Source organism: Dendrobates tinctorius, unplaced genomic scaffold (genome assembly GCF_039654945.1).
Source record: "Dendrobates tinctorius isolate UK_male_01 unplaced genomic scaffold, ASM3965494v1 ptg000164l, whole genome shotgun sequence".
NCBI classification, from domain to species: domain Eukaryota; kingdom Metazoa; phylum Chordata; class Amphibia; order Anura; family Dendrobatidae; genus Dendrobates; species Dendrobates tinctorius.
Window position 1 is genome coordinate 813,757 of NW_027361831.1, and position 15,758 is coordinate 829,514.

The 15,758-nt window shown below is 42.0% G+C and overlaps 1 protein-coding gene across 5 annotated transcripts in view; it reads left to right on the forward strand.

Annotated features, from left to right (window-relative positions):
- The window catches only part of LOC141053008 (uncharacterized), a 76,321-nt gene that overhangs the window by 20,793 nt on the left and 39,770 nt on the right, over positions 1-15,758 (forward strand). For 3 of the 5 annotated variants that reach the window (XM_073550330.1, XM_073550328.1, XM_073550329.1), the window contains 5 exons: positions 1,358-1,507; positions 1,637-1,816; positions 1,899-2,022; positions 2,103-2,200; positions 2,399-2,489. In XM_073550330.1, the coding sequence (XP_073406431.1) occupies positions 1,430-1,507; positions 1,637-1,816; positions 1,899-2,022; positions 2,103-2,200; positions 2,399-2,489 (571 nt within the window). In that variant the 5' untranslated portion in view covers positions 1,358-1,429. The remainder of the gene's footprint in view (positions 1-1,357; positions 1,508-1,636; positions 1,817-1,898; positions 2,023-2,102; positions 2,201-2,398; positions 2,490-15,758) is intronic. The other 2 variants (XM_073550331.1, XM_073550332.1) reach the window with 1 other exon arrangement.

Here is a 15,758-nt window from a genome sequence, read left to right on the forward strand (position 1 = left end):
TCCCCAATTATTATCATCTTTTATGCCTAATGATTTTATTCATATGGGTTCCTGTTCCCAAGATGATTATAACCCAGCTTGTATGTCCAGTTTGATGTGCTAGAACTTTCAGTTGCTTGCATCCCCCATTTAAAGCATTTTGCTGTTATTTATTTATTCAGGGATATTATTATTGCAAGATTTGACATATTTACCATTATTATTGGCCATAATTTTTCCATCTGCTCAATGTTTGCTTGTTTTTTTCTTTTTTTTTTTTTTTCATTTTTTGTTGTGTGTATTGTCATCCCTTTTATAAATACCGGTATTTTAAATATGACTCAATAAAGTTTATATTTTGAAAGTACTATTTGGAGGATTTTTCTTATGTAGGTTGTTTCTGTTTTAACGGTCCTCCATGTTTTAATCTTGGGGCAATTTTCTGCGCACCAGTGACATAGTTGAGTAAAGCTTTATTCCTTTTTCAGTTAATGGAAGTATTTCACATTATTTTTTTTTTTACATTAATTTTAAAAAACCCAAGTAAGTACTAAAATCCCTAAGCAGGTCAAGCACTATCGGCAGATGTTGAGAGGGATTGGACATAAACAAAATGATATAATCTGCAAATAAAGCTGCTTGAACCCATTTGTTGGTAAACTGGATCCCGGAAAATGTATTTGGATCCTATAAAATGCGGACTCAGGGTTCCAGTTTAAAAGGAGGGGGGACAACGGGCGTCCCTGTCTCATTCCCTTTTCGAGAGGGAAGGGAGTAGACAGAATAGCCGGAGTGTATACTTGAGCTCTCGGAGAAGAGTAGAGATTTCGAATGTAATTAAAGAAGGGATCTGTTAAAGACATCCTTGTTAAGACCTTGTATAACCACTCCCAATTAATGATGTCAAAGGCCTTTTCCGCGTCTAATGAGACAATCGCAGGGGAATCTTTTAAGTTAGACGAGGAATGGACTTTATCCAGTACCAAGAATACTGTCATACAGCGTTTTTGCAGCATTTTTTTCACCTATAGAAATCAATGAAAAAACGTTGCAAAAAAACAGCAACAGCGTTTTTCGGAGGGTTTTTTAAGTGTTTTGATAATTACAATTAACTATAACTTTTAGATTATCAATCTCAAAGTGCTGGAACTTTTGTTAAATTTTTTTTTTTTCTTCAATGTTTAACCCACATGGATGAGACAGTCATTATTGACAACAGAATCTAATGGGCATCGTGATGTAGAAAAAGGGATTTTTCAACAATAGATCTTGAGTACAGAATCTGTACATATTTCATCCCCTGATGTTTCCCCTTTTTATCTCCAGTAATTGTATTACTGGATCCTTTATAATACATCGCCATCTTCTTCTCATTCAGGTCCCTACAGTATAGTATTCTTTCAGTGGAGATCTTCTATATAAGAGAATTTCCCTGATTTACCCATCAAGGATGGATGAGGACAGGGACAAGATAGCGGAGAGGATATTACACCTCACCCTAGAGATCCTCTTCCGGCTTACTGGAGAGGTGAGAGATTCTGATGACATCACATTGCATCATTCTTATCTATGGGAATAACAGATGGACAGAACTGGAGAGGTGAGGACTCTGGAAATGTCTGTAGTGAGATTTATTAATGTGTCTCTCCATAACCAGGATTACACAGTAGTGAAGAAGACCTCTAGTGAGCGCTGTCAGGAACCAGTGTCTGAGGGATGTGGAAGACCCCTGAGCCCAATCACAGGGACTACACCTCACCCCGTGATACATGAGGACATCAATGACCAGAAGATCCTAGAACTCACCTACAAGATGATAGAGCTGCTGACTGGAGAGGTGACACTGCTGAGAATGCTGGGACATTATACAGTAATGCTATGAAGGTATCGGGGGATGACGGTATCATTGTATGTGTCAGGTTCCTATAAGGTGTCAGGATGTCACCGTCTATTTCTCCACGGAGGAGTGGGAGTATGTAGAAGGACACAAAGATCTATACAAGGACGTCATGATGGAGGTTCCCCAGCCCCTCACATCACCAGGTAATAGACAGGACTAAATACACATGGCCTATAATCTGTGTGCAAAGAATTAGCTCAGTCCCTATATATGTTTCCTCCAGATCTATCCAGTAAGATGACAACACCAGAGAGATGTCCCCGTCCTCTTCTACCACAGGACTGTAAACAAGAAAATCCTAATGTTCCTAAGGATCATCAGGTAGATGGAGAGAAGGTGTCATGAGATCTCCCCTATGATGTGTAGACGGCTGTGAAGGTCTTGTGCTCAGTCATGTTTTATCCACCAGTATTATATGTTTTATACTTGTGTAATGAGAACGGTGGAGATGGCAGGATTAGAGCTGATCATAGATGTGACTGCTTCATCTGTCAATGACTCTTACAAAATTTGTTTCAGGGTAAACATATGACCCATATTAATACTACAGAGACATATGTGAGGAGTGATGAGGGGTGTAATGAGAATATTCCTACAGATAAAGGCCCAGGTGAGTAATAACCACTAACTTCAGAGAAGTCACAGATTCTTCTCATTCACCGGCTGTCACTGCTTTATAGGCTTTATCAAGTGGTCACCATTCTGCCACTATCACCATTACTTTTTTTAATTCGTTTATTAACCACAAAATAACATGTACACATACAGTACAGACCAAAAGTTTGGACACACCTTCTCATTCAAAGAGTTTTCTTTATTTTTATGACTATGAAAATTGTAGATTCACTCTGAAGACATGAAAACTATGAATTAACACATGTGGAATTATATAATTAACAAAAAGTGTGAAACAATGAAAATATGTCTTATATTCTAGGTTCTTCAAAGTAGCCACCTTTTGCTTTGATTACTGCTTTGCACATTCTTGGCATTCTCTTGATGAGCTTCAAGAGGTAGTCACCGGATATGGTCTTCCAACACTCTTGAAGGAGTTCCCAGAGATGCTTAGCACTTGTTGGCCCTTTTGCCTTCACTCTGCGGTCCAGCTCACCCCAAACCATCTCGATTGGGTTCAGGTCTGGTGACTGTGGAGGCCAGGACATCTGGCGTAGCACCCCATCACTCTCCTTCTTGGTCAAATAGCCCTTACACAGCCTGGAGGTGTGTTTGGGGTCATTGTCCTGTTGAAAAATAAATGATGGTCCAACTAAACGCAAACCGGATGGAATAGCATGCCACTGCAAGATGCTGTGGTAGCCATGCTGGTTCAGTATGCCTTCAATTTTGAATAAATCCCCAACTGTGTCACCAGCAAAGCAACCCCACACCATCACACCTCCTCCTCCATGCTTCACGGTGGGAACCAGGCATGTAGAGTCCATCCGTTCACCTTTTCTGCGTCGCACAAAGACACGGTGGTTGGAACGAAAGATCTCAGATTTGGACTCATCAGACCAAAGCACAGATTTCCACTGGTCTAATGTCCATTCCTTGTGTTCTTTAGCCCAAACAAGTCTCTTCTGCTTGTTGCCTGTCTTAGCAGTGGTTTCCTAGCAGCTATTTTACCATGAAGGCCTGCTGCACAAAGTCTCCTCTTAACAGTTGTTGTAGAGATGTGTCTGCTGCTAGAACTGTGTGGCATTGACCTGGTCTCTAATCTGAGCTGCTGTTAACCTGCAATTTCTGAGGTTGGTGACTCGGATGACCTTATCCTCCGCAGCAGAGGTGACTCTTGGTCTTCCTTTCCTGGGGCGGTCCACATGTGAGCCCGTTTTTTTTGTAGCGCTTGATGGCTTTTGCCACTGCACTTGGGGACACTTTCAAAGTTTTCCCAATTTTTCGGACTGACTGACCTTCATTTCTTAAAGTAATGATGGACACTCGTTTTTCTTTACTTAGCTGCTTTTTTCTTGCCATAATACAAATTCTAACAGTCTAGTCAGTAGGACTATCAGCTGTGTATCCACCAGACTTCTGCACAACACAACTTATGGTCCCAACCTCATTTATAAGTTAAGAAATCCCACTTATTAAACCTGACAGGGCACACCTGTGAAGTGAACACCATTTCTAGTGACTACCTCTTGAAGCTCATCAAGAGAATGCCAAGAGTGTGCAAAGCAGAAATCAAAGCAAAAGGTGGCTACTTTGAAGAACCTAGAATATAAGACATATTTTCAGTTGTTTCACACTTTTTTGTTAATTATATAATTCCACATGTGGTAATTCATAGTTTTGATGCCTTCAGAGTGAATCTACAATTTTCATAGTCATGAAAATAAAGAACTCTTTGAATGAGAAGGTGTGTCCAAACTTTTGGTCTCTACTGTATGTATACAACCAAAATAATACACGTGCACTTGTCAGAGTAGTTATAAGAAAACAGCAAATTTGTACATTAAATTATTTGTACAATTAAATTTTCGTGAGTCCATATATTGCTGTATGAATAATAGACCACTGAACAAGTGAACAGAGAAAATTACTTAACTTTATATCCATTTGGTAGTACATACAGTACCTCCAAATGATACTATACACCTAATTAAACTACAACTGTCCCGCCGCCAAGTATAGTTACGCAATATTAACAGCCATATGATGCCATAGATAGAGTATGACTCGATGTATTTTAACCATAACATTCACGGTGATACCAGACCACCACGTCCGGTACAGTAAGATGAGAAGATTTCCACCTGTCAAATCTTGTCAAATTTCCCTAAACTGCCCCTGTTTTGATATAATGTCCGCTTGTACGATATACAGTTGTGGCCAAAAGTATTGACACCCCTGCAATTCTGTCAGACAATACTCAGTTTCTTCCTGAAAATGATTGCAAACACAAATTCTTTGGTATTATTATCTTCATTTAATTTGTCTTAAATGAAAAAACACAAAAGAGAATGAAGCAAAACATTGATCATTTCACACACAACTCCAAAAATGGGCCAGACAAAAGTATTGGCACCCTCAGCCAAATACTTGGTTAAACAACCTTTAGCAAAAATAACTGTGACCAACCGCTTCCGGTAACCATCAATGAGTTTCTTACAATGCTCTGCTGGAATTTTAGACCATTCTTCTTTGGCAAACTGCTCCAGGTCCCTGATATTTGAAGGGTGCCTTCTCCAAACATCCATTTTTAGATCTCTCCACAGGTGTTCTATGGGATTCAGGTCTGGACTCATTGCTGGCCACCTTAGAAGTCTCCAGTGCTTTCTCTCAAACCATTTTCTAGTGCTTTTTGAAGTGTGTTTTGGGTCATTGTCCTGCTGGAAGACCCATGACCTCTGAGGGAGTCCCAGCTTTCTCACACTGGGCCCTACATTATGCTGCAAAATTTGTTGGTAGTCTTCAGACTTCATAATGCCATGCACACGGTCAAGCAGTCCAGTGCCAGAGGCAGCAAAGCAACCCCAAAACATCAGGGAACCTCCGCCATGTTTGACTGTAGGGACCGTGTTCTTTTCTTTGAATGCCTCTTTTTTTCTCCTGTAAACTCTATGTTGATGCTTTTGCCCAAAAAGCTCTACTTTTGTCTCATCTGACCAGAGAACATTCTTCCAAAACGTTTTAGGCTTTTTTAGGTAAGTTTTGGCAAACTCCAGCCTGGCTTTTTTTATGTCTCGGGGTAAGAAGTGGGGTCTTCCTGGGTCTCCTACCATACAGTCCCTTTTCATTCAGACGCCGACGGATAGTACGGGTTGACACTGTTGTACCCTCGGACTGCAGGGCAGCTTGAACTTGTTTGGATGTTAGTCGAGGTTCTTTATCCAACATCTGCACAATCTTGTGTTGAAATCTCTTGTCAATTTTTCTTTTCCGTCCACATCTAGGGAGGTTAGCCACAGTGCCATGGGCTTTAAACTTCTTGATGACACTGCGCACGGTAGACACAGGAACATTCAGGTCTTTGGAGATTGCTCATGCTTCCTCACAATTTGGTTTCTCAAGTCCTCAGACAGTTCTTTGGTCTTCTTTCTTTTCTCCATGCTCAATGTGGTACACACAAGGACACAGGACAGAGGTTGAGTCAACTTTAATCCATGTCAACTGGCTGCAAGTGTGATTTAGTTATTGCCAACACCTGTTAGGTGCCACAGGTAAGTTACAGATGCTGTTAATTACACAAATTAGAGAAGCATCACATGATTTTTCGAACAGTGCCAATACTTTTGTCCACCCTCTTTTTTGTGTTTGGTGTGGAATTATATCCAATTTGGCTTTAGGACAATTCTTTTTGTGTTTTTTCATTTAAGACAAATTAAATGAAGATAATAATACCAAAGAATTTGTGTTTGCAATCATTTTCAAGAAGAAACTGAGTATTATCTGACAGAATTGCAGGGGTGTCAATACTTTTGGCCACAACTGTAATTGAATTTACCAATTCGATCCATGCTTTGGGAGAGGGATGTACACCACCCATCCAATGTAATGCCAACACCTTCCTAGCCAGAAAGAGTGTCTCACGTAGGAAAATCTTAACATATTGTCCTCATATTCCCTTGTCTATCACCCCAAATAAGCAGACTAGTGGGTTAAGGGTTAAGAGGAACAGGAGGTTGTACTAGGGATGTCAGCAACAATGTTACCTCATTCCAGTAATAGGGCAGCCCCATATCATATGTACAAAATTTGCTTCCTGCGAGCGACATCTCAAACACTCCGATGTTCGGTACCGACCCATTTTGAAAAGCTGTGACAGAGTTAGATATGACTGGTGTATTATATATAACTGGGTCAATCTATTATTGAATGATGGGGACACCTTAATTGGAGATTCAAGAATCTCCTCCCAATCCTCATCTTGAGCATCAGGACCGAGACCCTCCCACCTTCCCTTAATTGACACTATAGCAGAGTTAGTTCCCACCAACAACATGTACATGTAAAAGCAGAAATGAGACCCTGGGGACCTTGTGATTTAAGGATTCCTATTAAAGGGAAAGATGAGAGAATTTGGGTCGTACTCATATAGCGTAAATGCGACTGGAAAGCTGATCTGAGCTGAAGGTAGAGAAAAAATTGGGACCTCGGGACATTATATTAGATTGTGTTTGGTCAAAGGATATTACCTTCATATAAATCCTTGATCGAGGAAACATTAAGTGAAATCCAGAAATCAGTGGACGGGTGGCCCAGCAACACCGGGAAATGAGTATTGTTCCATAGCGGCATTTCAGCTATAATATCCTCAAAGTGGATTACTTTTTTAATTTATCTCTAAACTGACCGCGCTAATCAAAGTAAAGGTAATAATCGAGGGACATTAAGTTTATCTGCCTCTAGGAAGCCCAACGGGCAATCAACCTTTGCAGCATGAGCTGGATGACTTTCTGAGTTGGGGAGGTAATTATCGGGCATCCGTTTACTTAAAGCCTTAATCTGTCTGGTCAGATAATGTAAATAGAAATCCGGTAATGCCGCTGCCCCCATCTGTTTAGGCCTCTGTAGAGTGCAAAGTTTAAGCTTGGTTTCCCCCATATAAAAGATATGGTCAGGAAATTTAAATTTGTGAAGACGTATTTAGGAATCAACACCACACTATGCTGGAGGGAGTAGCTAAGCTTAGGAAGTAAAATCATCTTAATTAGATTTATGCGGCAAGCTACAGATAACTGAAGCTTACCCCACCAGGCAAATTTAAGTTTGACTAGTTCCAGTAATGGAATGATATTGAATTGTAGGTCAAGATCACTATTTTTGGATATATTAATTCCTAAATACAGTTAGGTCCATATATATATTTGGACAGAGACAACATTTTTCTAATTTTGGTTCTAGACATTACCACAATGAATTTTAAACAAAACAATTCAGATGCAGTTGAAGTTCAGACTTTCAGCTTTCATTTGAGGGTATCCACATTAAAATTGTATGAAGGGTTTAGGAGTTTCAGCTCCTTAACATGTGTCACCCTGTTTTTAAAGGGACCAAAAGTAATTGGACAATTGACTCCAAGGCTATTTCATGGACATGTGTGGGCAATCCCTTCATTATGTCATTCTCAATTAAGCAGATAAAAGGCCTGGAGTTGATTTGAGGTGTGGTGCTTGCATTTGGAAGGTTTTGCTGTGAAGGAAACATGCAGTCAAAAGAGCTCTCCATGCAGGTGAAACAAGCCATCCTTAAGCTGCAAAAACAGAAAAAAACCATCAGAGAAATTGCTGCAACATTAGGAGTGGCAAAATCTACAGTTTGGTACATCCTGAGAAAGAAAGAAAGCACTGGTGAACTCATCAATGCAAAAAGACCTGGGCACCCACGGGAGACAACAGTGGTGGATGATCGCAGAATAGTCTCCATGGTGAAGAGAAACCCCTTCACAACAGCCAACCAAGTGAACAACACTCTCCAGGAGGTAGGCGTATCAATATCAAAATCTACCATAAAGAGAAGACTGCATGAAAGTAAATACAGAGGGTTCACTGCACGGTGCAAGCCACTCATAAGCATCAAGAATAAAAAGGCTAGACTGGACTTTGCTAAAAAACATCTAAAAAAGCCAGCACAGTTCTGGAAGAACATTCTTTGGACAGATGGAACCAAGATCAACCTCTACCAGAATGATGGAAAGAGAAAAGTATGGCGAAGGTGTGGTACAGCTCATGATCCAAAGCATACCACATCATCTGTAAAACACGGCGGAGGCAGTGTGATGGCTTGGGCATGCATGGCTGCCAGTGGCACTGGGTCACTAGTGTTTATTGATGATGTGACACAGGACAGAAGCAGCCGAATGAATTCTGAGGTATTGAGAGCCATACTGTGTGCTCAGATCCAGCCAAATGCAGCCAAACTGATTGGTTGTCGTTTCATACTACAGATGGACAATGACCCAAAGCATAAAGCCAAAGCAACCCAGGAGTTTATTAAAGCAAAGAAGTGGAATATTCTTGAATGGCCAAGTCAGTCACCTGATCTCAACCCAATTGAGCATGCATTTCACTTGTTAAAGACTAAACTTCAGACAGAAAGGCCCACAAACAAGCAGCAACTGAAAACCACTGCAGTAAAAGGCCTGGCAGAGCATCAAAAAGGAGGAAACAGAGTCTGGTGATGTTCAAGACTTCAGGGAGTCAATGCCAGCAAAGGGTTTTCAACCAAGTACTAGAAATGAACATTTTATTTACAATTATTTCATCTGTCCAATTACTTTTGGTCCCTTTAAAAACAGGGTGGCACATGTTAAGGAGCTGAAAGTCCTAAACCCTTCATCCAATTTTAATGTGGATACCCTCAGATAAAAGCTGAAAGTCTGAACTTCAACTGCATCTGAATTGTTTTGTTTAAAATTCATTGTGGTAATGTCTGTAACAACCCTGCTGGCATCACTGCATGGCCTACTATCCCCGCACACCAACTTACTCGCTGCTCCTGGTCATGCGGTGATTTCTGTCTGCTGCCAGCTCCATGCGCTCTGCCTCTTGTTTTCCTACTTGTTCTCTTCATGTTTCCTGACTGTGTGTATAGGGGGGCGGCGCCTGAACTCTCTGCTTCATATGCAGTCGGGGTGCACCAGTCTAATCTGTCCCCAACCAATCACCTGGAGATCTTTACTATATAGGGTCGCCACACCCACTAACCCTTGCCTGTGCAATGTCTCTACTCAGTTAGCTCCTTGCTACGGAGGTAGCCAGGCCCTGTCCTTTGTCTTGCCTTACTTGAGAGGCTTTACTCCTAGCATTTCTAGTACACTCTGAGTGCCCGCCAGGAGGCTTATATCCTGGTCCCTGTCTTGTCCTAGCTTTGTCTGAGTACTTGCCTGGTACTTCTTTGCTCGCCCTCCAGGAGGCAGTATATCCTGGTCCCTGTATCCTTTGGTCCCTGTACCTTGTCTTGTGCTGTGTCTGTCTGAACTCTGTCTTACCTCTGTCTGTCAGTCTCCTTGTCTGTGGTTGCTTTCCCTGCTGTGTCTTTCCCTGTGTCCTCCCTGTCTGTCCCTAGCACTCTTGCAAGCTCCGCCTACCTTGCTATCTTGCAAGCTCCGCACTCCTGCGGCTCCGCCTACTCTGCACTCCTGAGGCTCCAAAGAAGAAAAAAGTCCAGCTCCAAGAAGTAAAATTCAAGAAATTTATTTGATAATATTAAAAAATGAATACATGACTGCTTGTGATCAGAAAATCGGTAAACCAGAAGGAGTTACCGCATGGGGATAATCCAAGAATCTCTGAACGCGTTTCGAGCAGAAATTGCTCTTAGACTCAGAGTAACCTCAAAACATCAGCTGGACAATATATAAAATCAAGACACAAGTGATCAAAATCAATTAATCAAAAATGCAAATCATATATCAAAAATGTGAGAAACTAAATATATATAGAAAAAGAAAGAAAATTAAGTAATATATAAATAAAAAAATTGAAAAATCAATAATGCAGCATAAATTCTTTTCTTAAATTCAAGCCTGAGGGTGCACGTGTATCAAGTACATAGATCCAATACGCTTCTCGATTTCGTAGGAATTTTTCTTTATCTCCACCTCGTATATTTCTTTTAATTCTTTCCATCGCATAAATTTTCATACTAGATAGATCCCTATTATGGACGGAAATAAAATGCTTCGATAAATTAGAGACATTTCTGTTAGTGGTTTGCACAACATCATATAGATGTTCACGTATTCTTTCCTTTAATTTGCGGATAGTAGACCCTACATATTTTAAACTGCATTTGGTACACTCAGCAACATAAATTACATAGTTTGAGTTGCAATTCAAGAATTCTTTGCTTTTATACACTTTATTATTGGTAGAATCAGAAAAAGATAACGTTTTGGGTGAAAAGTGACAGGTTTTGCATAATGATTGGCCACATTTATGACAACCAATTGCTTTTTTTATTGTTACTGTTGTCTGAACTATATAAACTAGGTGACAAACTATTGCCCAAAGTTAATGCTCTCCTAGACACTATTCTTACACCATTTTTAAGAATTCCCTTTTCTTTGCGCTCCTGCGGCTCCGCCTACTCTGCACTCCTGCGGCTCCGCCTACTTCTCACTCCTGCCTGTATCCATATCTGCACCTCCTGTGTGAACAGGTCCAAAACCTGTTCCTTCATACACCACACCACACCTGCCTGCCCTGTGTCTCAAGCTGTGCCTGCTGTGCCTGCCGTGCCTAACTGCCTGCTTATCTGTAGCTTCTGTCCAAGTGACTTGTCCCTGAGTGGGATCAGCAGCCACAGCCAGACACCACCCTGGATTGGCACCCGACGGCTATCTGCCGCACAAGCCTGACCTCATCATCAGAGGCTCCAGTGGAGACCGAGGTAGCTGTCGTAGTCACGCCCCTTCCAGGGTAGTCTGGTCTGTGGCACAGTGGGGCCACAACCCCCCGGCTCGCGCCAATCAGCCAAGGCGCGAGCATGACAATGTCTAGAACCAAAATTAGAAAAATGTTGTCTCTGTCCAAATATATGTGGACCTAACTGTATTTAAAATAAGACACCATAGGCAACGAAGTTAAGGTATCAAGGTGGGCCATTGGGCTATGAGATAGGGATCATAGGGCGGACTTATCCCAATTAATATATAATCCCAAGCATTTACTAAATTTATCTATAGTAGTAATCACATGTGGGAGCGTCTCTTCTGCCCTGTCCATGAATAACAGCATGTCATCAGCTTATAAGCCAATAGTGTCTAGGCGATCATCTATGCTTGTATCCCTGATATTTGGAGAGGACCTTATGCGTATTACTATTGCCTCGATTGCAAGGACAAAGGGGGCCAGGGAGAGGGGGCACCCCTGACGCATTCCCCTAGATAGGGAAAACGATTCGGATACAGAATTATTTATAATTATACGAGCTTTAGGTTTCGCATATATTGCACCTATCCACTTTTGAAATCTAGCACCAAAACCATAACTCCATAAACAAGAAAGGCCATTCAAGGGAGTCGAAGGCTTTAGTCACGTCCAACGACGCCAGAGCCCAATTATTGTCCGGCACCAAAGAACTATATTGAATTACCGATTGGACCCGTCTGACAATAACAGAAGTGCCCTTACCAGGCATGAGACCAGTCTGGTCAGGGTATATAAGATTCAATATAACAGAGTTTAGTCTAAAGGCCAGAACCTTGGTAAAAATTTTATAATCCACAATAACCAGCAATATGGGGCGATAAGATCCACACTCAAGGGGGTCCTTCCCTTCTTTCTTAAGTATAATAATATTTGCTTCATAAAAGGAGTCTGGCAGATATTCCCCTTCCCAAATCCCCCGATACACCCTCAAAAGAAGTGGTGCCACTATATCCCTATATTTTCCATTTCAATGGGGAACCCATCTGGTCCAGGAGCCTTCCCAGAGGCCATATCCATCATGGCACCTTCTATTTCCTCTATAGTGAAATCAGCATCTAAAAAGGCCTGCAGAGTAGAACTCAGCGTGGGGAATTTTACGTCCTATAGATAGTCCAGGCATTGTAGGATACCGAGACCACTCCTAGAACTGTATTATGCTCTATAATAATCATAGAAACCTCAGTTGAGGTCACTATTGAATTATCCGATGTCCGGATTTGGAGTATAGTATTAATGTGTTATGTTGATGCACCAAAACACCCAAAATTTACTTGACTGGTTCCCAAATTCAAAATAGGACTAACGGGTAAAAAATAGTTTGCATTTAGATTTAGTGTCCATGTATTGGGTATAAAGCCTCTGGAAAGTCAGCCATGCAATTCTATTTTCATTAGTTTGATTAGATATATATGCTGCTTCTGAGTCTTTTAGTCGTTGTTCCATTTCATCGTCCTCCCTCGAGGTTACCTGTTTAATATAAGAAATTGTAGAAGATAAACATCCTCTCAAGTACGTCTTAAGGGCATCCCAGAACAGGTTAATGTTCAGGGTGGGACGAGATGAAGCAATTTAATTAATCTATAGTTCTATCCATAGGACCTATTAATTTCAGCCAGAATGGATTTAGACTGTCCCCATTACTTTGGGCAATGGAAATTCTTCTAATGGAGTGATGCCAGTTTTGACCACAACTTACATCTTGGTGAATCCATCCTACCCCCTGGAATTAGAATTTGCTGACCCTTAGCTGCCCAGATCTTTAACCCCTTTACCCCCGAAGGTGGTTTGCACATTAATTACCATGCCAATTTTTACAATTCTGACCACTGTCACTTTATGAGGTAATAACTCTGAAAATCTTCAACGTGTCCCGGTGATTCTGAGATCGCTTTTTTCTTGACATATTGTACTTTGTAATATTGGTAAAATTTCTTCGGTATGACTTGTGTTTATTTGTGAAAAATGGAAATTTGGCGAAAATTTCACAATTTTCTAACTTTGAATTTTCATGCCCTTAAATCACAGAGATATGTCACACAAAATAGGTAATAAATAAATAATATTTCCCACATGTCTACTTTAAATCAGCACAATTTGGGAACCATCATTTTTTTTTGTTAGGAAGTTATAAGGTTTAAAAGTTGACCAGTGATTTTTCATTTTTTCCAACAAAATTTACAAAACCATTTTTTTTTAGGGACCACATCACGTTTGAAGTCACTTTGAGGGGTCTATATGATAGAAGATACTTAACCCCCGTAACAACTGCCGATACACCTTTTAATGGCTGCAGTTAAGGGTACTTATGCCTCAGCGCCGTTTTTTAATGGCTCTGAATAATATGGGTATAGCGCCCCCCAGAGTTGAAATTTCTCTGGGGTCCTGGCTACCAGAGGTAACTGAGACCCCAGAGAACATGATTCGGGTCATTTTTTGCCGACTCCTGTGTTGCGATTGCCGTTATTAACGGTATAATTGCGACCACAATAAAGTCAGATTTTCCATTTAATTTCTCTCTCGACTGATGTGATCGCACATCAGAGGAGAGAGAAATGGGGTCCCCCGAGCCCCCCACGTTACCTTATGTACCGGATCAGTAATCCCACTGCCCTCCTTCATCTGGCAGAAAGAAAATGGCGTGGGCCCGCCAAGATCTGCCTGCCTGCATCCGGCAGCCGATGAGAATTTTACCATTGGCTGCTGGCTTTTGCTTACTGTTATAGACCCTATCACAGTGATCAAAAGCCCCCAATGTTAGTAAATATGGCAGCACTTTGGCTGTGCCTCTCTTTTCTCTCCTTGCAGTTGTTCTGGGAGAGAGAAGAGAGATACACTACGTTCAAGCAATTCCCTGTCAGAAATATAAAATAATAATTTCAGCGTCCGCAAAATGTCCAATTACCCTCCCCCATTCACCATAATTTCCACATCTCCATTGTCAGGGGATTATAAAAAATAATTTTATATTTTTTTTTTTATAATTTATTTTTTTTTTATAATTTATTTTTTTTTATAATTTTTTTGCAGTTAGGGTTATTAGGTTAGGGCTACACGTATTAGGGTTAGGGTTGCACATATTAGGGTTGCGCTTAGGCAGTAAAAAAAATACTAGTGTTAGATTAGGGTTAGTTTTTTGTTAGGCAGGCAAATAAATAAATGGCCCGCAGAACATTTAGCGCGTAGCAGGCATACAACCTGCTTTGCTCCGGTAGCTCCAGCAGTGAAACGAAATCTGCGTCTGAAGTAGAGCAGTTTTTATACAGTGATGACAACTCTTCCTCCACGGGATCCCGCAGCCTGATGGTAGAGGAGTCAGTCGTCACTGCTGAAGCTTCAGAGGCAGGACCAAGTACCACAGTCTCCCCACCGCTGTGGCATAATAACACTTCATTTTCTCCTCAAATTCCCCCTTTTTCAGTCACCCATGACGGCACCACTAGAGAGGGGATCCGCCCTTCAAGGACAGGAAATCTTCAAGATTAAAAGGACGGCTCCTCTTTCCGCATCAGTTGGTTTCCTGTCCTTGATGGGAAATCCTCAAGATAAAATCTAAGAAGACAGAAGAGGATGCATGGGCCTGGGTCGGATGGGTTTGGCAGGCAGAGTTTTGCTGCATCCGTCGCCAGTTTCTGGTAGCGCCTCTGAGGCCACGTTTTCGTTCCTTCCCTGAGTGGACGTGGGTAGGCGTTATGCCAGTGAACATATTGGTGTCCAGGCGAATTCTGGTAGCTTAACCAAAGCTCCAGGGTGACCACGGAGGCCAGGGGTTCCCTGCCCTCCCTGAGCGATTTTAGGGGGAACAGGGCACAAAACTGCTCTAATCCCGGTCAGAAGTGGCTCCTTACCCCGGTCCTGGAAATCGGATCTCGTGGGGCCCTCCGTGAGATATTATGGAGCAGGTGTAGCGTGGAAAAGGCCGGGTGCGCGCAGAGTCAGAGGGGACCAGGGAGCGCACACCGGAAGTGGAATGCCGGGTGTGCGCAGGATGTGGGACACCCGTGGATGCACGTGCATACCCCTAAGAGCGAGCAAGGCAGGGGAGCATGCACCGGAAAGGTACCTGGCGCACCATGGACGTAATAGGCCGGGTGCGTGTAGGGTTTTTGGAGGAAGGGGTGGCGCCCTTCTTTGAACAGAGTTTCCTAGGATTTTTAAAGAGGCTGCAGAAATGCAATTTGTGCAACCATGGAATCTTTTTTGCCAAAACACCTGCAGCGACATCAGCAGCAGGAGCCAGAAAGACACCGGTCGCGCTCACAGGAGAAAAAGGAACCACGCCGTGGTAGCAGTGAAGGCCACTTGGGCAGTGCATGGGCGGATCTCCATAGCTCCAGGAAGGATGGGTCCATAATCTCCGGAGGAGATATTACAGACATCATTCAACCTCTGGACCTGGTACCCGTTTGAAGCACTCGAGTGGTGAGTGATACTGTTTTTCTTTCTCTCTCCTGTTGCCTACCCTATCCTTTTCTATATATTGGTGGGGTGGAGTGTAGGAA